The sequence below is a fragment of the Nycticebus coucang genome, chromosome 3 (assembly GCF_027406575.1).
Source record: "Nycticebus coucang isolate mNycCou1 chromosome 3, mNycCou1.pri, whole genome shotgun sequence".
NCBI classification, from domain to species: Eukaryota; Metazoa; Chordata; class Mammalia; order Primates; family Lorisidae; genus Nycticebus; species Nycticebus coucang.
Window position 1 is genome coordinate 118,138,621 of NC_069782.1, and position 25,787 is coordinate 118,164,407.

The following is a 25,787-nucleotide window of genomic DNA, read 5'->3' on the forward strand; positions in this document are numbered from 1 at the left end:
CAAGCTCAAGAAAAGCACACGTATTTCATCCAGCAACAGCAGAGTTCGTAAAACGTTTATAAATAGACTCTGTCCAGCTAATAGAAACAGCTTTTGGTGTCCGATCAGAGTTTAAATCTTAGCTTCTGCCACTTTCCAGGTGGGTAACCTGTGATAAATTACTTAACTGTGTCTCACTCATGGAAGAAAGAAATAAGACTACCTTTTATATGCAGGGCTGTAGCAGATGGAATGAGATTATCCGCGCCTGGCACCGTGTCAGCACTCTAGTGAAAACACCGCATGTGGTAACGATATAAATAATACGTAGGAGAGACCATAGTAGTTTGTATTTCCCAAGCACAGAGGTGAAGGGAGGGAGAACTAAGGCGAAGAGAGGGGCAGCTGAAGTGTTTCATGGTGGGTGTATCCAAGTTTGGAAAAATCTCAAAACGGAATTCCTAACAGGAAGTGTAAGTGGGATTTTCACCCAAACCCTATCTTTCCTCCGACTGCAGTGCCAGTTTCACGGTCAAATCCAGCTGCGCCAAGGCTTGCGTTCTCCGCAGCCTTCAAAAGCACCACTTGTGTCTCAGAAGTGAAATCGGAGGTGGAGCAAAGGGGGAGTCCAGGTGGTCCCGGGCGGGGGGGTGTCTGGGCACGTTCCGGGTTTCAGAAGGGAAAGTCACCGCGGAGCAGTTCACTCTCGCTGTAGGCCCTCCGCAGGGACCTGCTTCCACCTGCGAGCTGCGGCCGCAGAATGCAGGGAGCCGCAGCCGCCGCGGGGGAGGGGGCGGAGGCGGAGGCGGAGGCGGCACCCAGGGGCCGAGGCCGGGAGGCCCGGACCATCGCAGTGACAATTTCTCTTTCTGCCGCGGCGGCAGCAGGGGCGGCCGCTGCAGGCTCGGAGTCGGCGGCCTGCGCGTGGGTTTGCTAGGGCGCTGTTCCCCTGCACCGGGGTGTCCGACAGCGACAAGAAGGAAGACGACAGCGAGCGTAGAGCCCAGGACGAGGGCGCGCGGAGCCGGCGGAGCTCCCCCGGGTAGGGGAGGAGGCGCGGCCGCGGCGCCTGCCAGCCACCGCCACCGGGGCCCGGCTGCAGCGGCCGGACGGATGCCAAGGCCGCACGGCAGGCGCGGGGGCAGCCGCCGCAGTCGCCGTCCCACGCGGGCTCCGGACCTCCAGGGCTGCTGGTGAGTAGCGGCGCGCGCGTGCGAGCGAGGGCGCGCCCAGGGCCGGGAAGAGCGCGCGCCTGGAGCGGGTGCCCGGCGGCCCGGCGCGTGTGCCCCGCGGCCCGGCGCGCTTCGGCCCTTGTTCCGCCGGCGCCGTCCGGTCCCGGGCTTCTCTGGGGAAGAACACGCGCTTCGGCGGCCGCTCGCTTCCTTCCTGCCAGCCCTGCCAGCCTCCGCCTCCGCCTGCGCTGCCGGTGCGCCCCTCAGCCAGCCCCGGGGGTTCGTTTCACCTTGATGGAAAGGCAGGAAGCTGTGGCTCCTGGTGGCGGGGCGGGACCTGTGTGGGGGAGCGTCTGTTTGGGGTTCAGACCTGGGATGCAGCTTTGGAGAGGATGGCGACATTGGAGAATTCACCGCACTGTCTTTGGCGGTGTGTGGTGTGGAGGAGGAAAGACAGGGTTAAAAAACAGACCTTTGCCCCCGACGAGCGTGTGGCCCTCTTTGGAGGAGATGCTCCTTTTACCCTTTAGCAGAGACTTAAGGCATTTTCCTTCACCCGAATGAATATGCTAAGCCTGCCCTGAAAGCCTCCAATGAGATGCACAAAGAAACAGTGTCCCTATTAAAACACAATTTTCCAGAACTTTCTTTACAACACCCCCACGCTACTTACAACCCACAGCCTATGTTTTTGTAATTATTGACGTTTAAAAGAAAAATTTTATGAGGAATAAGTAATTCAGGAAACGGAACCTGATCTAGAAGATTGAAAGGTTTAGGTGGGTAGAGTGGCTTGCTTTCTGGCAATCGGTGGTGGGTAGTAAGGAAAGCAGACATCTTCCAAAGTGAGCCCAGCGAGCACACAGCTTTGCAAACATCCTGTTAAGCGCTGGGGATAACATGAAATGCTAGGTGTTAAGGGCGTTTCCAAAAAGGTGATGGATATCACTAGGATGCTGGTCTGTGGTCTCTTGATTCAAGGCTTTGTCAAGGTCAATAGTGCAGATTTCTTTCAGTAAATTAAATACACCTGAATGATTGTCTGTTTCAGTTTTTTTTTTTTTTTTTGTGAGGGCAATTGTTAAGGGTTGTTTCACACGCAGACTACGCCACTCTCTGTGTGTGTGTTTTAATCTTTTTTTCAAGACATTTTTTTCAGTTGGTAATTTTGTTTTCAGGATCGATACTGTGTTGAATTTAACAAACGCATTCTGCCTGGATTATAGTGGGCATTTTGTAGCTACGCTACAAATAGTATCTATGTTTATTTTGAACAAAAGTGCATGTCTTTGAGCAGAAAGCTTTTTTGTTTGCCATTTTCACCACGTGAGCCTCATTGAAAGGCATGACATGTTACCGGCATCTACCTGGAAAATAAATTGGCTGCGTGTGTTCTGTACAGCAAAATTGTTAGCCAGTTGGCCATGTGCTTTTAAATACAGTCGGGCTGTAATTTATGTATCAGGTGGTTCTTGGAAATTTTAAGAAGAAACTTGTTTTTTTAATCCTGTTTTGTAAAGTAAGCACCATTTAAATTTTAGGACAAATAGATTTTACCCATATCTCAGGCATCCAGGCCAGTTTCTTATCTACTTTTAACTTGTTTCATAGGATTCTTATTGCCCGTGGAAGGATTGGAGGGAGTGGGAAGGGACCAGTGTCCTGAGGGTATCCTTGGCAGAGAGACTTGTTCCTCGAGGAAAGGGTATCACTGAATTGGTTCCTGAGAAGAACTGATAAAAAAAAAAAATAGTTATAAAGGATTGTTAATAATAGTTAATGTCTTCTTACATTTGGCACATAGGACTTAATTAGCTCAGCGCCATCATTTTACTTCTTTAAGCGCCCTTCGGAGGCCTGCCTATAGCTACAGTCCAGGGAGTGAGACTGGATTTTACAGAGAAGAAAAGCCTTGCTCAAAAACATGAGGGGTAGGAGAGATGTGAGAGGAAATAATGCAGATGCTTCCCAGGAAATGCCAAGCACTTTCTAAGTGGATACATTTACAATTAGAGACATCTGTGGTTCTAACACTGACATCTTTTTTTCTTGACCCCGTGATAGATTTGTAAGTAGCTTCAACTGAAACTACCAGAAATGACTCATGGTCATCCCTGAAGATGTTAGAGCTAGCTTTCCATCTCATCCCTTAAGGCTGATGGATTGTAGCTGTTCAATAAATGTTTGTTAAATAAGTAACAAATCTAGAATGTTTTCCCAACCCTAACTACATCACCTTTTCTGGCATTTTTTTTTTTTTAGTCATAATTTTATATGAAATCACCAAACATTTCATCAAATTGAATCCTAGTTCATATATTCAACTACAAAGACGAATGTACTCAATTGAAGGAACAATAACAGTCCCTCTAAATAAAACAGTAACAAACAAAAAGCATTGTATTGGTACCTGTTCACTTGCTTATTCATTCCAGCTATCTGAACATGTGAACTGCCCAGTTGGATGTGAGTGTACATTCAGAAATCCTGAGTTGACATCGGAATGTTCAACTCAGGAATAATCTGGATGTAGCTACATCTGGATGTGGCTTTTGTCGGAAGTTATTTGCATTTCTAAGCAAATCAGATGAACTTCTAGTACAATCTTACCTCTCTTCATGCCAGGTGAAGAGGCTGATTAAACATTTGGCATGTTGCTAAGTCTTCCAAGCCCATGTTGCTTGATCTCTCTCAAATTTTTAAATTAAATCCTTGTTATTTTTTTCCATTGATGTGGTTGGTTAGTTTAGAGACATTAGTTCAGACCGGTGGTTACTTAGTAACTTGTGTTTATTAAAAGCAGCCCATTGATATAAGCACCAGTCATTATTATGTTTTGATTTGCTCTAATTAACCTTTCAAGACACTCTCTTGGGAATGGGTACATTGTTTGGTCTTGATATTAAGAATAATACAACTTTTTTTGTTTTAGTTCTAACTTTCTATCTCTAATCATTAGAGGGTCTCCCTATGATACAGGTTCCAATTTCAGGATGGAAGATTAGAAGCTATCTGATATTTACCTGGATATTAACACTGTGGTGTAAAATAGTAAAGCAGCTTTTGTCTTTGATATTTTTTCCTTGTGTCAGTCTCAGATCAACCTTATTTCATTATGAATAAAAATGAGATCCTCAAGTAGCTCATTTTTTAATTGGGCTATGTGCAAAAATTAAATTCGTAAAATAAAAAAAGCATATCACTGTTCTAAAGTAGCACAGACATTCTTTGGGTAATGAAATTATTTTCATTATCCTATTCTTTGGATAATGAAAAGTGCATGTTCATAGCAACTATTTTTTTTTGATAAGTAGGCACTTGAGTATTTGATTGAGGGGTAAAGACAGACGTGTTCCCTCCGTATCTTCTTAGGCCCTTGTAAGCCAAGGGGTGGAATTTTAATTTCATGTGGTAGCCAACTATAGGACCCTTAAAAGGGAGCAAGGGTTCTTCTCTGAAGAGTACTTTGACAGTTGGGTGAGGAGTGGATTAGTATGGAGGGAGTGGAGGCAATAATCTGGTGTTAGATGATGACAGCCTGACATCAGATCCCAGGGACTCTGAGATACAAAAGGGAAACTTCAGGCAGTCAGACAGCAGGATTCTTTGTTTTATGTGCAAGAGGGATTGCAAACCTATGGCACAGATGTGGTCACTAACATCCCCCACCCACATAGGCATGACCAGTTGATCACAGCATTCTTTCCTGCTGAGTCCTGGTGTAACCTCATAATCTTGCAAACATCAGAGACATTGCTTTAACACACTTTTTCTTAAGGATGATGGAGTGGTTAGGAACATGAACTTTTTTTTTCCCACTTGCTAGTTGTGTGTCATTGGGCAAGTCACTGACTTCTCTGAGCTTCAGTTTCCTCATCTTTTATTTGGGATATTAGTTTCCATCTCATAAGGTTTGGGGAAAGATTAAATGAATAAATAAATACACATGAAAAGTGCTTTAAACAGTGTGTGGCACAAAGTTAAGTGTATTGTGTGTTTGTCATTCTTGTTATTAATTTTTAGAACAACCTTATGCAACAGGTATCATTTTGCAGATTTAAAAATTGAGGTACAAGGAAACTATGTAAGTTTTGGAGGCTGGCAAGTGATGGCGCTGTCAGTCAAACCTGGACCCTGTCCTCTATGTATGTACTGCTGGGGATGCTGATTGGACCTTGGGGCTGGGGATATTGATCGGAGCAAGAAAGGTAGGGGCTTAGAATTAGTATGCACATATTACAAAAAGGTTTTTCTCTTTGTCCTTGATGTTTCATATTCTGTAAATAATGTTTTTCATTAAGTTCTTTATTAAGGAGTATTCCAATTTGTGTTTATACATATGCTTTAAAAATGGTGGGACTTATTTTTGTTTTTTTTTTTTGGCATAACAGTTGGCATATACAACACATATATCTTCCTTGTATTGAACGATTCTTTGCTGGAGGCAGGGAGGATACACCTCCCTAATACATGTATCAGATTTTAGAGTGAGTTTTAGTGCTCTGGAAAACTTCTATGCTGTCCATCCCTTTTTACACTCCCATAGTTTTAGACTTCTCCCATTCATAAGTCATGACTGAGTGATGATAACATTTCTAACCATTGTTTAATTCAGCTCATTCAGAATTTTTATAGAGTAATAGTAAAGTAAATTTTAACTGTTCTTTGACTGGTTGAAGTAATTGTGTCTAATTACAAGAGGCCACATTTTAATTATAGGTGAGAACACTGCCGTGGCTATGAAGAATTTGCAGTTCTTAATTCCTCCAGAGCTATAGCATGGAATCTGCCCTCACCGATTAAAAAACTTTGGCTTTATCACATTGATTCATATTCTTTGTTCTCATAACTTAAAATTTGAGATTTGATGAACTGGGCAGTTTGTTTTGCTTTTTAAACTCTCGCTATACTTATGTTTCAATGCTGTACCTGAACCAAAAATTCAGCAAAAGCTCATACAAGCGATAACTGTTGAGATACCCATCACAAATTATTCATTTTCATTGTGTGACTTGATGGTTCTTTGAGTTAATTTAGAAACTGGAGGCCAGTGATGACTCATTTTTAATTCTCCTGGCTTCCTGTGAGCTCTGCCTGCTTCTTTTGCATATGCCTGTTCTCAGAGACATGCTCCAGGTGGGGTCCTTTTCAGGGTGTGCTCCATTTTAGACTTGAGTGGCTAGGCCAGTAATCACTTGTGCACCTTTAATTAAAAGCATAAGGGGGGCCGCTCCTGTGGCTCAGTGAGTAGGGCGTCAGCCCCATATACTGAGGGTGGCGGGTTCAAACCCGGCCCCGGCCAAATTGCAACAAAAAAATAGCCGGGCATTGTGGCGGCTGCTTGTAGTCCCAGCTACTTGGGAGCTGAGGCAAGAGAATCACCTAAGCCCAAGAGCTGGAGGTTGCTGTGAGCCGTGACACTATGGCACTCTACGGAGGGCAACAATGTGAGACTTTGTCTCAAAAAAAGCATGAGGGAAACTACAATGAGTAATAGTGATTATGGCTAGGTCCAGCTCATCTGAGGACCCCGTGATTTTATTTATCCTGTTACGAGAACCATATCTTTGAAAACTGGGAATGTGCATTGTAACAACTGAGAAGAAATTCAGAGAGGCCTTTATGTCTGTGGGCTCCTGCTTCAGTCTTCCAGTGGATTGACTGCAGCTGTTTTTCCAATTTGTTTTGTCCTCGAAAGGTTGATTTGTAAATTGTTCCATAAGTTTTCCTTAACAGTATGAACAAATGGACAGAGTGGATGGAATGAGATTAGAAAAGAGAGGCCTGGTGCCTGTAGTCCCAGCTATGTGGGAGGCTGAGGCAAGAGAATCACTTAAGCCCATGAGTTTGAGGTTGCTGTGAGCTGTGATGCCACTGCACTCTACCGAGGGTGACAAAGTAAGACTCTGTCTCAAAAAAAAAAAAGAAAGAAAGAAAGAAAAGAGAGGTCTGGAAAAAGCCCCTCATATGTCAATGTTCCTATTGAAAGGAAACAGAGAAACTGTTTACTGAATCTATATAAATGAATAAAATTAAAATCACTTGGATCATTGGTGGGTATGCAAATTTGTTTTTTCCAATTAATAAAACAAGAAATTAAAATGTGGGTCTTGAAAGAAGTATTACTATCATATTCTAGGGCATATATATGGTTATTTTTCTTTTGTCAAGTGGAGTATTATTGAAAGACTTGGAAAAGTAAGTAGGGCAGTGATTCTCAAACCAGTCTCAAAAAAAAGAAAATGTCCTCTGTCTCACCCTCAGAAATTATGGTTCCAAAGCTTTGGGTGGAGCTTGGCAGCCTTTTCTTTCAGATCCTCTCAGGTGATTTTGATGCAGGGGGTTAGTAAACCATCTTTGAGAAAAATCTACTTAAGAGCTAAATCTAATTTTATATACAAATTCGGGTTTCTATTTTTATCTTTTTTTTTTTTTTTTTGTGGTTTTTGGCCGGGGCTGGGTTTGAACCCGCCACCTCTGGCATATGGGACCGGCGCCCTACTCCTTGAGCCACAGGTGCCACCCTCGGGTTTCTATTTTTATGTTTTGAGCATTTCTTCCTCCTGATTTTTGTAGACATTTTCATGTAACATATTTGTCAGTGCTACAGTACGCTGCCTTTCATGGTCTTAATATCTGCTTTTTTGTGAACAGAATTAGAAAACAGCAGGGTTGGTGGGAATTTTTAGAGAGAATGCCTTACATCCTTCTGAAGGGCAGATATTTGGGTAGGGCAGAAATGCGCTTGATTTTGAAGGGAGGTGGGGAAGACATTAAGGATCAGGGGAAATACAGAGAAAGGGAGAGAGGTCAGATCACAAGGGCACTGAAGGGCCAGGGACGGTGTTCAGATCCATGCTGGCAGGCACTTGGTGAGCAGTATACCTATCACCACCTTAAGATTGTGAGGCCAGTTGCTCTCACTGTAGACTGGAGAGTAAAATATGGATAGAAATTGGCAGGGCTTGGGTACAAATCTGGGATAGCCTATTCAAAACTTCTAGGCTTCAAAAAAGTATGTGTTGTCTGATTATAAAGTGATAAAGGAATTCTAACAAATTATACTGAAATGAATGAAAATGAAAGACCTTCATGATCTCACCCTTGAGAGAACAGCTAAGAAGAACACCTGTTTTTTATTGCAAATGCCAGTATACATTAAATACGCCTGTATTCATACACAGGGATGGAGTCATTCACACTTTATATGTTACTCTGTAACTTGCTCCAACTTGGACAACATCCTGGTTCAGTGGTTATAGATGTAAGTCTTATGTAATGGCTTCATCCACTATAGAGATTCTTTATTTAATCCCCTGTTGTTGGTTATTTATTTTTACTTCCAGAATTTTAGTATGGAAATTAATAGAAAGTATGTGTTATGTGGGCAGGACAATCTAGGGGGAAGTCTTATAATTAAATTGCTTAGTCAACAAGGATGCATATTATAAAGGAATATTGTCAAATTTCTTCCGATTTCATCAATATTGAGCATGATCAATCATGTAAAAATTTATCAATCCAATAAGTAAAAATATCTTGTTTAAATTCACACTTTCTTAATTACTAGTGAATTTAAACATTTTTTATGTTTAAATGAAAATGACTTGTTCATTTCATTTGCCATTATTTTTTTTTCTCAGAAAGAAACATCTGATAGGGACTTACTGACAGAAGCTGTGTCTCCTGTGGTGGTGGTGGCAAGAGGAAGAAACAGGTAAGACAAAGGAAGTTGAATGCTGAGTGGATGTGACCATGGGCCGATTTATGGTCAGGGCTGTTCTGATCTAAAGGCAGGATTTACAGTAAAGTTGATATCCTAGAGGAATTCCTAGAATTCATTCACTAACATTCCTAACCATGTTAGTAGCAGCATGTTGGCAATAGAAGATAGATCAGGCCCACTGGGATTTCAATGAGGGAGATGTGCAGGCCTTGTTGAATTACTTCTAGTCTTCGGAATACTATGATTTTGGTTTCCTCAGAAGAGATCAAACAACGAGAGATACATAACGTTACTAATTTGATATAATGCACACAAGTATTACAATCGAATGTTAAGAGAATCTGTATGCTAGAACAGGAACCCAAAAGAACCTGTTCCATTAAGGAGCCAACTAAAAGCATCGTGAAGAAATTTAAAACATGCTTCTTCTTTAGAGACTTGTTATAGCCAGGAGATAATTCAGAATGTACTACAAATTATAGAACAACTTAATGGTTAGGGCTAGAATCTAATAATGAGCATACCATAGATTTTTTTCTGAAACTTTTTTTCTCTAATTTATTCATTTCTACCAAGCAAGGATAAATCAGAGTAAGATCAATTTATTTGCAAAACAAATTTTAGTTTCATTTCACTTGAGCTGATTATTTACATAAAGTATAATAAGAATAGTTACTGGCCATGTAGGCTCTTTTTAAGTTGGTTTTGCTGGAACTTTCATAAGAAATTTCAGTTTAGACTTTTTAAAAGTCAAGAAGCCAAGCCAAAGATTCCCCATCAGACTGTTTGTAGTGACTGTAGGAACTCAGTTCATTTCCTCTTCTTCAGGTCCCAAAATGTCTTGCAGTTTCTAAGTTCATCAGAAAGTGACATTCTTTACTTACCACTGGCCAGGAACCTTATCCATAGAGACAGTGTACCAGGCCAGTCTTTCCAATGTTTTTTAAATTGTAATTTTTTTTTTTTTTTAAGAGAGACAGAGTCTCACTTTATCACCCTCGGTAGATTGCTGTGGCGTCACCCAGCTCACAGCAACCTCCAACTCCTGGGCTTAGGCGATTCTCTTGCCTCAGCCTCCTGAGTAGCTGGGACTACAGGAGCCCGCCACAACACCCGGCTGTTCTTTTTGGAGTTTGGCAGGGGCCGGGTTTGAACCCGCCACCCTTAGTATATGGGGCTGGCATCCTACTCACTGAGCCACAGGCGCCGCCTGATGTTTTTTATTGGTTTTATAAAGGGAGCCTTAATTCCTCAAAGCAATCTGATCATACCTGAAAATACTCCGTTCTAGTCAAATCCGTGGTAAAATAACCAGTGTCTCCAAGTGTGTCCTGTTACTAAAGGATCTATTCTTACTGAACTTATGCAAATAACTATATTGCTATAAAATAGTTTCCAAATTTTGGGTAAATCATGTACAGAGAAAGATAAATTTTGCTTACCAAAGGTTACTTTACCAATTTCTCTAAGTTATAAATAGCTCAAAAGGAAAAAGCTTTTCGTGACTCTCCTTCACATCACCTGAGACACCAGGAGTATTTCGGTGTCAGTTTCACTTCGTATCTTTTAGTCATAGGGGTGGCTTCAGCTAAGTCCCCTAACAAGGCAACAAATGTCCCTCCACATTCCCGGCAGTCATCACTAGGAGGTGTTCACAGTCGTTTGCTCATTTTTATTTAAGTCTTTGTCACTTGCTTTCTATTCTGGGAATGTTTCTTACAGTTTTGAGGCAATGTTTATATTATAACTATTGGTGAAGCAAATATATTTTTCCTTTGTTGTTCTTCTACTTGTTCAATTTTCGAGCATTTAAAAAATATTTTGTTTTCAAATAATTTCAGGCTTCCAAAAGATTGTGGGAATAATACACAAAGGTTTTCTATATTCTTTAACCAGATTCCTCAAACGTTAACATTTTACATAACCACAGGAGTTATCAAAATCAGTGAATTAATACTAATTCAGTATTATAATAGTACAGTACTATTGTCTAATCTACAGAGCTCATTCTAATTTCATCTGAGTTCTTCTTCTGGGTGAGGAGTATCCATCCAGGGTCACACATTGCCTTTAGTTGTTTTTCTCCTTAGCCTCTTTTAATCTGGAATGGTTCCTCAGTCTTTCTGACTTTAGTAATCTTGACACTTTTATTTAAGAGTACTGGCTGGTTGTTTTGTAGAAAGTCCCCTGACTTGGGTTCATCTGATGTTACTTCATGAGTATATATAATGACAGGAGTGACCTACTCTGGTGGTGGTTAAAAATATTTTGCCCAAAGAGGAGATGCTTGAGCTAACTTTAGAAAGGCAGATAGAAAGTTGAAGTGAGCTGAGGGTGGAGTGCCTTTGCACTGGCTTTGCATAGTGCATATGGGCAATTAGAAGAAACCAGTGTGTGGAGGAAAGGGCCTAAGAAGGCTGGTGAGGAGACAAGTGGGTCGGACCCAGCTCTGTGGTGCTTATATATGCAACTGACAAGCAGTGAAGAGCCATGCAAGGGCTTGAAGCAATGAAATGACAATATCTGAATCAGATTTTTAAAAGCCACTACACCATTGTACATAGAATTAATTAAAGGGGAACAAGGCAGAAACAAATTGAACAATTAGAAAACTGTTCAGGCACTGCAGACAGAAAAAGGATGGCATAGATTAGGCTGCCTCCTGGAAAGACGGTGAGAAGATGCAGATTGGAGAGATGTCTTGGAGGGAATCTGAATCTACATGCAGAGGTGCTGACTAGGAGGGGGCTTGAGGGAGGGGGCAGATGCAGCGTGGCTATTTCCAGGGTTTGCCAGGTTTTGTGTAATTGATTGGATGTCTGTACCATTCACTGAGATGGGAAAGATGATCCTTCACCTTCTGACAGGGGGGGAAGTCAGAAGTATCACTACCTCCAATTCCCTTAGATGCCAACATTTACAAAGTCTTTGCTTATTTATTTATTTTCCTGTATCTCATTATATCCACTTCCGAGTTCTGTGACTTTTTTCCTCAAAATCTTTCCCGGTAACTATTTGTCCTTCTCCATTCCTTTCACTACTCTTTAGTTGAGACCAGGGTGACTTCAGTCCACAGTCGCATCCTGGCTTCCTCTCTGCCAGCTAGGCTGCCAGCTCCTCTTCTCTTCAGTTTCACAAATTGAAATGGTACGTAAGTGCCTAGTTTGAGTACCTTGTTGGATAGAGTTGGAAATGAGTTTAATACATTTGAGGAGACGCATTCAATTCCCAATTATAACTGAGGGAGCAGGAAAGAAGACCATTTGCCTAGTGATGAAAAAAGACTGTATCTTTGTCTTACTCCTTGCATAAAAATAAATTCCACGTGAATCAGAGATATTAATACAAAAATACAATCCACAAAAATACCAGAAGAAAAGATTGGTGGACACATTTACAAAAATTTTATGATCAATGATTTTGAAGACCTTTCAAAGGATGCTGAGAGACTCAGATGCCATAAAAAGCATAAATCCACTTGACAGCCTAAGTTTTAAAATTTTACTATAAAAATAAAACAACTTCCAGACCAATAGATGTAGAAGGAATGATGGAAATAAGGAAAATCACCATTTTCAAATACCACATTAGTAATTGTTTTAGGCAATACATCTTTAGTTGCTAAAATTAGTGGTGAACAGTGTATTCATATAGTCTCAAAATAACTTCCTACAAGGTCCTTCTTAATTACAAAGGGGAATGTTCTCCTTACAAGGGAGAATCCTAGTACATGTAACTAAAACAAGTGATCTAAGTTAACATCCTCCATTATCAAATTGATGGCACACATCTCCTGATGCATGTGGACACACCATCATTGCTGAGGTATTTTTGCCAAAAGATGCATGACTCTCATTGTTTCCTGTATTTGTCTTTATAATAGTTACTACAGTATTTATTTTCTAACTATATAGAATTAGTATGTTTTTGTCTGCCCTGCCCTAGCCCATGGCAGAATGGGAAGGCTCATAACATCAGATGTGTCTGTTTCCTTGCTTACCTTCTATCACCAGCTTTTAGCACAGAGTAGGGGCTTAGTAAATAATGGTGAACAAATGAGTTTATCTGGACCTAGCAATATTTGTGGAAAGGATGTATTTAGCCTTGGAGCAGAGTGAGTGAAAGCTCAGTTAGACACCCTCCTGGAAATGGACTGAGGCCATCTGGAGGTACGGTGCTATAGCTCAAGTTAAGCTGAAGTCATGTGTTCCATAGAAGAAAGCTATGTCAAGAGAAAAGAGAGAAAATCAATATTTGAGATGCACAGTGAGGGAGGAGGAAGGAAAAAGGAAACACCTCTACTTTGTAGGGGACGAGGCAGGAGTTGGTTCTGAAGTAGAGAATGTTCAGCTAACCAAGGCTGTTGCATTTGGGGGTTAAAAGTTTTTATTCAGTGGGTCTCCAGTTTTATTGTGCATAAAAAATATCCTTGGCTACTTGACACACACAAAAAAACAAAAAAGAGCGAGATCCCTGGGGCACTGTTCACAGAAATTCTGACTCAGTGGAGCCTAGAAATCTAGTTTTTTATGTCCAGCACCCACCTCCTCCACCACGATGTTGTGGTCAGGTGATCCAGGAACCATGTCAGAGGAAACAGTGCATCAGTCAGGGGGCTGTTGGCTACAGGGAAGGAAGACAGTGGGGAAGAGATGAGAGGAGAACAAACGGGAGCAGCAGGTGGCCACTTGCTATAACTTTGCCAGTGTAAGGGGATCTTCAAGAGTTTTAAAATGGATTACCAGTGAAAGTTATGGAAGGACACTATCTTTTTTGCCTTTGTCCACTGTATTTAAGAGATGGGTGACATGAATACAGCTAGGATAAGACATGTCAAACTGTTAAGATTCTTGCAGTTGGAGAACTGGAGAAGCAGTGGCTGAGTATTTCAGGAGAGCTGTCTTTTGCTTTTGAATAGTAGTGCTGGACTCATTTCCTTTCGTTGAAGTACTGTCATAAGGAAATTACGAAAATTAAATAAAATTGATTGATTCTATCTCTGGGCAACTGGTAGGCAGGAAAATAATGTTCTTTTAAAAATGTATTTGTGAGTTATTATACTTCATTAAATTATGTTCCTTTTGGATAGCATTTCTTAAAAGCAAATTGCAGTAAAACTGTTAGCATATTAAAGTGTACATTAAAGTTCTGTGGCTTATGGGTAGCTCATCTTCAGAATGTATTATTTCTAGGAAATTTTAGTATTTTAACAGTTGGAGAGCAAAATTAGCATACCCATATGGATTTTTGGTGGAAAACATATCTCTGTACAAATAATGAATTTCTCCGACACCTAAAATTTACCAAATGTTTTATAATGTATATTAATTGATCATCACATTTAACAAAAAACAGAATCTTAAATTAGTACATTTATAAGCACATGAAATGCTTTTTGAATACCACAAAATTTAAAATTGATATTAAAAACCAGCAAATGTTTTGAATTAATCTGTGTCTTGGTAGGGTAATTATGCATTTGAGTTTCTTAACTACCTGTACCAGTACACAGATACCAGATTATTTGGCTTAAGAAAAAAGGGAAGGGAATGAATGCCCTTTTATTTCTTTGGCAGGGAGATTATGTAATGTTAAACTGAAATCTTCATTTCTGTGGTAAATGCTGTCATTCTTGTCTGAGGTCCCAGGATTTGACCTTCCCCTGGATTTCACTGATAACTATTAAAGATAAATTTGTAGAGTCGGTGTGTGACTCGGAGCGTGAGGTCTGGACACCTCTGCACCTACTTTTGAGTCCCTGTTCTATCTTTTGCTCATGTTATTTAAATCTTCTAGGCTTTAGTTTTCTCATCTGTAAAATGGAGGTAATGACAACTATCATTTGTTGAGTGCTTACTTTCACCAAGCATTGTGCTGTATGTTTTTTACAGGCTTTATCTGACTTTCCCTTTTTAACTCCTCTGTTGGGTAGTTACTCTTATCAACCCCTTTTTGCAGTTGGGGAAGCTGTGATTTTGCTTTTAGTGGTTGGCATTTGAACCTGATGTTCTAAACCTAGAGATTACATGTCTAATCTCAAGGCTCAACTGCTTCTTATTTGAAAAGGATATTGTGGGGGCTGAGATCATATGTAATAATGCATTCAACTAATTAGGAAAGGAAAGCATTCCAGTAATGGTAGCTGTTATTATTACACAGTTCTGTTACACAGTTCTCTTGCTATCTTTTGCTACATTAAAAGTGACATATAATACTAAAATGGTATTTTACCTGTCCCGAATTCAGTTCACTCTTTCTTAGAAGATGGTGCAGGAAAAAAATAGTAAGAAAAAAAGTGGGAGCAGTAGAATTAGAAATCGTGTCATACCTTCACCGGAATCAGCATGCAGCTCATTCCTAGGCAATCCCTTCACATCTATGCCTAGTCTACACTTTAATTTTATACACATATATAAACTTAAATAATTTTTCCATAATATATAATATAGGTTAAGGGAGAAGAAAGATTGAAATCAAGAAGTTTAATAAAGGGTGGTGCCTATGGCTCAACGGAGTAGGGCGCCGGCCCCATATGCTGGAGGTGGCGGGTTCAAACCCAGCCCCGGACAAAAACTGCAAAAATAAAAATAAAAATAAATAAATAAAATTACATACACTTATAAAAAAAAAGAAGTTTCATAAAGAGGTTACTTTTTAATTGATTTTCCTAAACCCATGACAGATTAAAAGGAGTAAATTAAAAGTGGCGGGCAGCTTCATTACTGGCAGGTGCATTGAGATAAGTAAGGCTGTGCATTATCAAAAAAGGGCTAATATTTATGTTTTAAGTTAAAGAATAATATCTTAGAACTATTTCCTTCAATAATATTAAAATCTTTATCACTGGGCGGCACCTGTGGCTCAGTCGAGTAGGGCACTGGCCCCATATACCAGAGGTGGTGGGTTCAAACTCAGCCCCGGCCAAAAATGGGGAAAAAAAATCTTTATCACTATCATTTACTATTTTTAACTGTTCAGAATCACCTCTTTTGTCATGGGATTCATATAACTGAAAATTTCCTTATTTTGTCAGAGAAATACCAGTTAGGCAGCCTAACAGAATCCAAAGAGCACCTTATATAATGGAATTTTTTAAATCTTACATAGTAATTCAGAGGAGAAAGGTTGCAGGATATGATCAGTAGCTCAGCCATGTGAGCAGGGAGTCCAGCTTGTCCCACCTCGAGGCTATGCTGTCCTCTCGACACTAGCTGTCCTGAACCTGGGCTGTTCTGAGGCTTGACTGTCTGAATTGCAAGATGTTGGCTATATTTCAAGACTTAGGAGAAGCTACATGTCCAGCTAATGAAAAGGCACAAATTCTGTAGGATGTCTCTTTCTATTAGAAATGAAAATCTCTCACTGAATGTTTCCAACAGATTTTTCCTCTGGTCCCATTGTCCAAGATTTGATCACTCACCAACTGGCACGTTTGAGTTTCTTATAAGCAACTGGGAACTATAGTGGAACTTTTACACATTACCTCATTTAAGCCTTATTTGAGTTCTTCTGGAAAGTCTCACTTAATAGATGAAGATAAGGTACACAAAGAGATTAAATAAGATCCTAGTGATGGAAACTGGAGCCTCTCAAAGGGTTGTGTGGCCCCCTGCCTGAGCTTCTGGTGCTGAGGGCATCCAACCATTTTCTCCTGGTATCAGGATAAAATGTTGTATTGCATTATGCAAAATAATTATTTTATGACCCAATGCACAACTTGATTGCTCCCAGGGAAGCCTATACTTACCTCTTAGTAATTTAAAACATGCATCAGGAGTGGTTTATTTAATCACCTGTCCTGTAGCAACTGCATTCTTGCTGATTGATCTATTCTAAACCACTGTGTTGTGACTGATGTGTAAACCTGGAATATACCTCTGGGGCTTAGACACGAGCACCTGGCATCTCGTGACGCTCAAATGTAGACTAAACATTATAGGAAAACAAAATACAGTAAAAGCTATTTCTAATATTGTGATTATGTTTCATTTTTATCTTACCAGTATTTTAGTACAGATGATATATCATCTGGATCACAGCATATTTCCAATGTGCAGATATTACAGATGAGTGTGAAAGGAAAATCAGTGTAATCTTTGCTTATCATGTCTGCATTTTTTAAACCTTTCAAAAGGGCCACCAATAGTGATCCTAGTCTCTAGGCTCTTAGATTATTGGTTTTTTTTTTCTTTTTTTTTTTTTTTTTGGTTTTTGGCCGGGGCTATGTTTGAACCTGCCACCTCCGGCATATAGGACCAGCACCCTACTCCTTGAGCCACAGGTGCCACCCTGTTGGGTTTTTTTTTTTTTTTTTTCCTGAAGTATATCTCAATCTGTAAGAGTATGACTCAAGCCATCCTTATTTGTGCCTCTGTCATTTAGGGCATGGGAACGACCCTTTACCTCCCTTTATCTAAATAAGATTAGATCTCTGCGGCCTACAGCCTGGGTTACAATAATTTCCTTTTATGTTTCTCCAACTGTGTAAATTGTACTATGTTCTTCCTGTAAAACATGAACTCTAACCCAGGGGAAGGGAAAGGCTGTTGGCTTGGCCAATTAGAAATGAAACTTCAGAAAGTGGCATGAGGTATTCTGGCCTCTTTCACCTGCCAGCGGCTACACTGCTTATCCGGGTCACAAGGCACTCTGGGTGAAGAGGAGAGGGGAGCCAATGACATATTTAAGTGATGGTCTCACCAGCCCTTGCTCTTTGCTGTGTGCCTGGTCTCTAAGGAGACTGTTCACTGCCCCGTAGTCGCCTTTCTGTATTCTGGAGAACATTGCTTCGTATATGAAAGTGGGTCAGGATTCTGAGCTTAGCCACACACACACACACACACATAAAAATTATTTTAAAGAAAGAAGAAAGGAAGGAAAGGAGGGAAGAAGGAAGAAAAGAAGGGAGGGAGGGAAACAAGGAAACAAAAGGAAATTAAAGCTGAAAAGTGTTACAAAATAAGCAACGTACCAGATCGGATATTTTCCTCTGTTCATTCTTGGCATTAGTGCTGCTGGGTTTAAAAGGCAGAATCCTTGGGCTCCTTCCACACTTCCCTAGGGCAGTTGAAACTTGGGGACGTTGAAGGGACCCAAAAGCCAGGAAGAGTCTGCTACTGGGAATGGGGAGAGTAGATTTTGATAAGCTCAGAGCTGTTAAACATCAGTTCATACTGGGTTCTGGCCCCCTCCCGGGCTGCTCAGGGATAAGGTCCCATTTTTTTTTGCCACATCCCCTCTGGGTAGTGGGCTGTTCGCTCAGTTGATCCTGGGAGCTGCTTGTTAGCTGAGTCTCTGGGACAGGGTTGGCAGCCATGGGCTCCTTGTGAATATATATGGTTCTGACAGGCCGGTGCCCCACGCCCTTATGAGTCAGGATTAACAGAAAACAGACACGCCACTACTTCTCTATAAAAGGTCAGTTTAAAAAGGAAAACAAAAAAACACGACTGTGTCTTTGGAAGCTGCAGTGAGGAAAAAGGGCTAGTGATAAAAGCAGGAAGACAGGTGCTTAAAGAGGGCTCTCAGGAGGTATGTGACAGAATACATATATCACAAGGCTGGAGTTCTGATGCTATCAAGCTAGCAAAGCATGCAGGCTGCGCTAGGGAGCAGGCTGAGATTAAATCAGGTATTCCTGATGAATGTTTTCAAGTAATTGTAAGCCACTCCCAGAACAAAAGAGTAAGCCTGAGGAAAATGAACCTCCCAGGGCTCAGTAAGGAACGTTAGTAAGTAGATGGTAGAGCCAAGATCACATGTAGGCTTGTTTGATCCAAAGGCTGCTTGCCCTGTATGCTTCATAGCACCCAGTCCTCTGCTTTGAAAGGGGAATTTGTATTTATTTGTGCTTGATGTCGAATACTTTCTGTCTGCCTCCGGCATTCTGTGGGTGTCCTGCTTCAGTACATTTCCAATCCTCCAAATTGCAGTGTTTATTTTATCTTTACTACCTGAAGCCCTCTTCAGCCTGCTAGTTGCTGTGAGGATTGAGAGAAGGCTGCCCCGCCAGCCTCTTACCTGCTATCTCTGTAGTTAATGTTCCATGGATCACTCCCTTTCGGGAAGAACCATTTGCTTATAATTGTGGCACTTAAGTTGTTTGCCTTGCCTTTCTTTTCCTCCTATTGGAATGGAAAACAGAAATGAAAATGGCTTCAGTTTCCTCATCAGAGACTAAAAACATTCTATTTGCTTGATTCACTGCTGGAATAAATAAATGTTCCAGATGCTGCTACCAAAGCCCAGTGGTGCTAGGGCTAGATCTTCTAATTGTTTATTTATTTTTTTACATTTTTAGAGATAGGAGTTATTTTGCCCAAACTGGCTTTGAACTCCTGAGCTCAAGTAATCCTCCCACCTCAGCCTCCCAGGTAGCTGGGACGACAGGTGCAGGCCACCATGCCTAGCTCTTTTGACTTTTCTTTTTTAAAGAGAAGCCAGGAATCTTAATTTTTGTATGAAATTTCCCAATTTTTAAATGTTGATAACTAACTTAAAAGTAAAATTTATTATCACAACCAAATTAAACATGATGACAACCAAATGCTGGCTTCAGGACTGTCTCTTACAGTATCTACGGGGCTGAAGGATGAGGCTGAGGGACTGCGTGGTGTGATTCTGATGTCTGACACGTCTAGATAAGTAAGTGGAATCAGGCTGGGCAGGACTGAGGTGAGGAAAGGAGAGAGGTAGATTTGTCTGCTACTTCCTGCACCTGGGGCAAACGTGTGGCTGTAGGACGTTCAGGGTGCTGAGGGGAGGAGAGAGGATGTGTATTTCCTTATCTGGACTGGCAGGAGTCTCCCATGGGCTATACTGAATCATCCTGGATTTCTAGGTTAAACTTGCTGCCTTTTTCAGGATACGGTTCAGCTGCCTAAATAAAGACTTAGAAACAAGATAGAAGTTTGTCTGTCTCGTAATAGTCTGAGTAGGAGCAAAACAGACTAGGATTCTCCTTTTTTCTTCCTGCATTGTCATGGCTCATCCTCATGACCCAGTGTGAGTCACCTGTCTGTCACCTGGAAGGAGAGGAAAGAGTGGATGATGAAGGTCATAGCCCTTCCTTCAAAGGACAAGATCCAGCCTCTGATTGAGTCGTCTCTGTTCACAGACCATTAGCCAAAACTTGGCGACATGGCTCCACCTTATTCTACAATAGGCCAGAAAATGTCTGTTTTAGCTAGAGGAATGTGTATCAGCTAATAATTATATATGATGTCAGAAAGAGAGAATAGGTATAGTCCAGTATTTAGCAGTCCTCTACATTTGCACTTGTGGGTTTCGGGGTTTATGAGGTCAAGTACCATCACCTTGAATTTAAATTTTCTAATTATTCTAGTAAGACCCTGTTAGCACAAATGAAAGGTGATACTTACCATTAATTTTTCCTATTTTAGATTCTTATGGTCTGATTTATTTCTGATTACATTTAATAACACGGTGAGTTTTTGTTTTGTTTGTTTGCATAGTAGATCTAGAGAAGCGGTTTTCAAACTTTGGTCTTGGAACTCCTTTGCACTCTTAAAAATTACTAAGGACACTAAACAGCTTTTTTTACATGCATTATATTTATTTATATTTGCTGTCTTAAAAATTAAAACTGACATTTAAACGAGTGTACAAATAAACATTCCATTAACCGTTTTATCCCCTGACAATCTCTGCTATGTGAGAAATTGATGATAAAAAAGCAAGTAATGTTTTAGTAATGTTATGAAAATAATACTAACTTCACAGACTGCCTCAAAGGATCTTGGGGAACCTAGACCATACTCTGAGAATCACTGATCTAGAGAAGATACCTACTCATGTGACTTTGTAATTGTTTATATTGCAACTGTAAGTACCAAGACTGGAGACTAAAACATAAAGAAATTAAGACAAGATCTCTGTCATCAGGTAATTAATGGTTCAGAAAATAAATGAACCAATCTGTGAGCTTCTTTTATCTTAGATTTGAGGAAAGTTGGTTTCTCTTTCTGAATTCTTTCTTTCTTTTTTTTTTTTTTTTTGAGACAGAGTCTCACCGTGTCGCCCTCAGTAGAGTGCTGTGGTGTCATTGCTCACAGCAACCTCAAACTCTTGGGCTCAAATGATTCTCTTGCCTCAGCCTCCCAAGTAGCTGGGATTACAGGTACCAGCCACAATGCCCTACTATTTTTTTTTTTTTTTGGTGCAAATTTAATTTTATTAAACCTTACAATGAATGTTGTGCATGTCATTTTCCATTGTGTGACAATTTCTTGGCTGGCATCTGCCCTACTATTTTTTTTTTAGAGATGAGGCCTAGTTCTGTCTCAGGGTGGTCTTGAACTCCTGAGCTCAGGCAATCTACCTCCCACAGCCTCCCAGAGTACTGGGATTACAGGCATGAGCCACTGCACCTGACCTTCTCTTTCTCAATTCTTGATAAAGTTGTGTATGGGAATTAACAGCAATTGTTTTTATCTGTAGTAATTTAATAACTTCTGGTGTTTAAGATATGTTTAGTTAAACATTTCATACATATAGAGGCTCACTGCAGAGAAGTTTGTTTTTGTGCACACATATCACTGTTTTCTCTGGTCACCCAACCCTGCATCCCACTGCCTTCTTCAGGAAAATAAAAGCATTTTACATTTTCAGTCATCTTTGTAGCTGGGTAGCCAGGTTGCAGGCATGTGACCAGACTCTGCTAGGCAGACACCTCCCTCTCATGCTCTGAAGAAGTACATGGCAGCTGCACATCGTTTCCAAGGCAGCAGCTAGTTGCAGGAGTTGCTGGTGTTGATGGTGGAGGCTGCAGGCAGGTAACAAACACAGCAGACAGTGCTGCAGTGTGATTTTGAGCGATGTTCTTGGTAGTGGAGGTTCCATGCCTGAGTTCTCCAGCCCTCCTGGAAATTTGAAGTTTTTCAATTATTTCTCTAAAAATTCAAGATTCCGTGCCTTTGCCTGCAGCTAAGAATCCTGTTTAATACATTCTCAGATGTGCTCACAAGGTGCTATTTGGAAACTTCATGTGTCAAAATTATATCCTGACAATGCCACTTTGTGGACTTAAAACTGATGGATTTGGACTCCTTGTGGGTGAGTCCCAAGAGTCTGCATTTTAAATAAGTCTCAGGTTTATATGATTTGGGGTACAGTAAATTATAAGAACCACTGCTGCAGTGTTTCCAACTTTTTAAAATTATTTTCTCTCTTTCTATGGATCTGAATAACCCGTAAAATAAATAATTCTGCTCTTTTACAAGTCCCTAATCAATGACTGATAGTATTTCCTGGTCCCCCTCTCTTCCCACTCACAGTCCCAGAAGCCTTTGTTCTGTCTCTTTAACTCTTAAAGTCTTTTTTTCAAGTTTATTTCTTCTCACTGAGAATTGATGATCCCCAGCTGGGATTGCTTGCATTCAGTGGTGCCAGCACTGTCAGCTCAGGTTTTAAACTATACTCTGACTGTGGCTCTCTCCTGGTCATTTATTTCTTGGATGTGGTAACCTGCAGACTTAGAGTTCAGTTTTATAACCTGCAGACTTAGAGCTCAAGAAGAAGGTGAACTTAGTTGATAACCTTGCATAGAGTTCTAAGTAAAATAATCGTCAGAGGATTCATATTGATGGCTGGTCACACATCAGTTCCCTGCATACATCCACTTTTGATAGTGACCTTCAAGCAACCATAACCACCTTCAGTTTTGTATTTTCAGGAAGAGATTTCTTTTCTTTCTTTTGAAGTGTCTTACTCTGGGTAGAGTGTCATGGCATCATAGATCCCAGCAACCTCCAATTCTTGGGCTCAAGAGACACTCTTGCCTCAGCCTCCCAAGTAGCTGGGACCTCAGGCACCCACCACAACACCCAACGAGTTTTTCTCTGTTAGTAGAGACGGGGTCTTGCTCTTGTGCAGGCTGGTCTCAAATTCCTGTGCTCAAGCAATCACTCGCCTCAGCCTCCTGGGGTGCTAGGATTACAGGCCTGAGCCATCATGCCTGGTGGTTAGGAAGAGGACAGTCTCGGGTTAGACAAATTATTTCAATTTGTCTGTGTTCTTCTGAGGTGGGAATAACTTTGGGATTTGAACTTTGAGACTTTGTTTCTCACACAGTAACCATAGCTGTGCTTTTTGTCTTTGAAACAGATGAAGTGATTGAGAAGAAGCTGTGAACATCCACATCCTCATTTTTGTATCCGGAACAACATGGATCAGCCGTTGACTGTGAATTCTCTGGTAGGTCACACCAACTGATATCTGCCATATGGTTGGAAAGCCCAAGAAGAACAAAAACATGCCAAATGTGAAATGAGTCACATTGACTTTGAAAAGGTTTTAACACTTGTAGCTTTTCATCAGTGTGGCCATCTCCTTTGAGGAAGTGACTAATATAGCCCTCTTCACAAGACTTAAAAATAGATGTTTTTTCCCCCACAAAAGGCTGAGATTTTATCTGGCAAGATTCCAGGAGTGTAATCTTTAGGCAAACATAGGAGAGAAAAATTTCAGAGTTGACCCCTTAGCAGGTACTGAAAGAAGCAGGTGCCTCAGCGTCTTTGTAGATAAAAATGGAGGCTCACCTTGTGGGTAATAACTAAGGAAAATGTCCATTTAACACCCAGACGTGACTTTGGAATCTCATGTAAAAATATCTGCACACTTGAAACTTTTGTTCTCACTTGTCCCCTCGTTCCCCAGAACCACACTCACTTTCTCTAGCTACTTTCTCTAACACATGTGCTAGAGAGGAAATAACGGGGGCTGTGGGATCACATGGGCTCAGTCCGCGTCCCAGATTAGTCTCTTGAGTGTGAGTATAGGCACGTTATGTAATCTCCATGGCCCTGTTTTGTACTTTTCTGTCTTATGACAATTGGAAACCAATTTTTTTTTTTTTTTTTTTTTTGTGAGACAGTCTCATTTTGTCAGCCTAGCTCCCAGCAACCTTAAACTCTTGGGCTCAAGTGATCCTCTTGCCTCAGCCTTGAGTAGCTGGGACTACAGGCGCTTGCCACAATGCCTGCCTAGTTTTTTCTATTTTAGTAGAGATGGGGTCTTGTTCTTGCTCAGGCTGATCTCGAACTCTTGAGCTCAAGCAATCCACCTGAATCAGGCTTCCAGATTGCTGTGATTACAGGTGTGAGCCACCGTGCCGGCCAGAAACAATATTTTTGATGTTCCCAGCCTATCCTGTCCAGAAATATATTTTGATGCTCCAGCCTATTACTGTGGCTTGATAAATGGAAGCTGTCATTGACGTTTCCATCTGCCCAGTGACCCTTCCCAACCTATTCACGGCAACCTGTAGGGGTGCCCAACAGTACATACTCCATACTCCATACACACAAGGCCTGGCATCAGCACATAAAGAAAAAGAGGGCCTGGTTCTTGCGCTGAAATAGTCTGTGACCTAATGTTTTCTCTTGATCAAAAAAGTCCTTCACAAAAGCTTCGTTGTTTTCAGAATAGGTATAGAGGTAGATGATTGAAGATACTTTTCCACTTTCTGACCCCATGTTGTCGTTTCCCCTCTAAGAGGAAGAAGTCATCTTTGTGGTATGTCATCTGCGTTTTTCTAAGCATTATATAGAAATGATTAAAACTGTATTATATTATACATGTTCCTATAAAAGAAACACTGAGGCTTTTCCTCTGGAAAAATGTATCTTTATCCAAGAAGCTCACATACAAATGAAATATTTACAGGTTGATAAAGACTTTAGGTTGTATTCCAGCTTATTTCTGAAATCAGTTTTAAGTTGGGGAAGAATAGGATCAGGTGATAAAGGAAAAATAAATTTTATTTTTGTCTTCAGGGGAAAGGTAATCTAATTATAGTCCTTTTTGCTCCTCTTTCTCTCTCATTTCTTTCTCTTTTACTTGATACATGTGTTATCATCTGGGTTGGTAGCAGGGAATATGCTACCCAGGGAACAGAAAATTATTCCTTTCAAAATCCCGAAGAGTTTATAAGGGGTTAGAAACACTTGTACAGAAATAATTATAATTTAGTGTGGCCTGAATAACAATAAAAACATAAACATGTTCTTTTTGTATATGTGGAAGGCTGGAATTAGAGAAAAGGCTCTAATTTTCATAGATTTTTTTTTTCCAGTCATTTTATGATATCATTGATCTGTGGTCAAATAACAATATTCATTTAGTGGTGTATATTCTACCAGTGAGTGTGATTGGGTAAATTGAATAGATTGCAGTAGTATCTGAGATGTCTCAAAATACTCAAAGCTGAGGCTCGGAGCTCAGCAGCTCCACTTCCTGTCTCTGATGTGGGGAAGCCACATAATAGAAGGTGCAGGAGACAACAATGTACTTTTAACTTAATGGAGCCTTGAGAAACAAGTTTATGGTTCTCTTGTTATATATTAAACCTTTAGGACCAATCTCTGTGGTTCTGTCAGCTATAAAATTACCACCAGAGTAGACCAGATGGCATTGGAAAAACTCCAGCTATCTAATTTACTGCACCCTGCCTCTGAAAGTTGGTGCAGTTAATTATGGCTAGACTGAAAGCGTGCCTGCTTGATTTCTTTCTTGGCTTCCTACAGACCTGAATCAAGTACTTCACATACAGTGTAGTCAGACTTGCAACTTACCCTTCCCTGACTGAGGAGGCCATGGAAAGCTAAATTTGCTCCGGGCTAACTCCATTCTTGGAACATCAGTGAGGGAAGACTGGTTGGTTTGAGTCGAGCTTCTCAAACTGCAGCTTGTCTAAATGCCTCTGGGCCATCGATTCTCCAGATACCCTCTTAGGATCCCGTGGCTGTGGATCTGAGGCTGGGCCTATTAGGAATCAGCATTGGTGAGAACATCCCAGGTGATGCTGATGCCGCTGGTACATCATAGATGAACACACATTGGTCTAAAGCAGGAGTCACAAAACTGCTCTAAGGGCCAAATCACCTGCTTGT

At 40.9% G+C, this 25,787-nt stretch overlaps 1 protein-coding gene across 4 annotated transcripts in view; it reads left to right on the forward strand.

The window, feature by feature from the left end:
• The first annotated feature begins 311 nt into the window (after positions 1-311).
• The window catches only part of STAMBPL1 (STAM binding protein like 1), a 44,840-nt gene continuing 19,364 nt past the window's right edge, over positions 312-25,787 (forward strand). Inside the window, exons 1-4 of one of the 4 annotated variants that reach the window (XM_053582523.1) lie at positions 312-1,172; positions 8,795-8,868; positions 20,280-20,326; positions 23,008-23,091. In XM_053582523.1, the coding sequence (XP_053438498.1) occupies positions 23,062-23,091 (30 nt within the window). In that variant the 5' untranslated portion in view covers positions 312-1,172; positions 8,795-8,868; positions 20,280-20,326; positions 23,008-23,061. Of the gene's footprint in view, positions 1,173-1,314; positions 1,431-8,794; positions 8,869-20,279; positions 20,327-23,001; positions 23,092-24,319; positions 24,412-25,787 lie in introns of those variants that run through there. The other 3 variants (XM_053582524.1, XM_053582521.1, XM_053582522.1) reach the window with 3 other exon arrangements.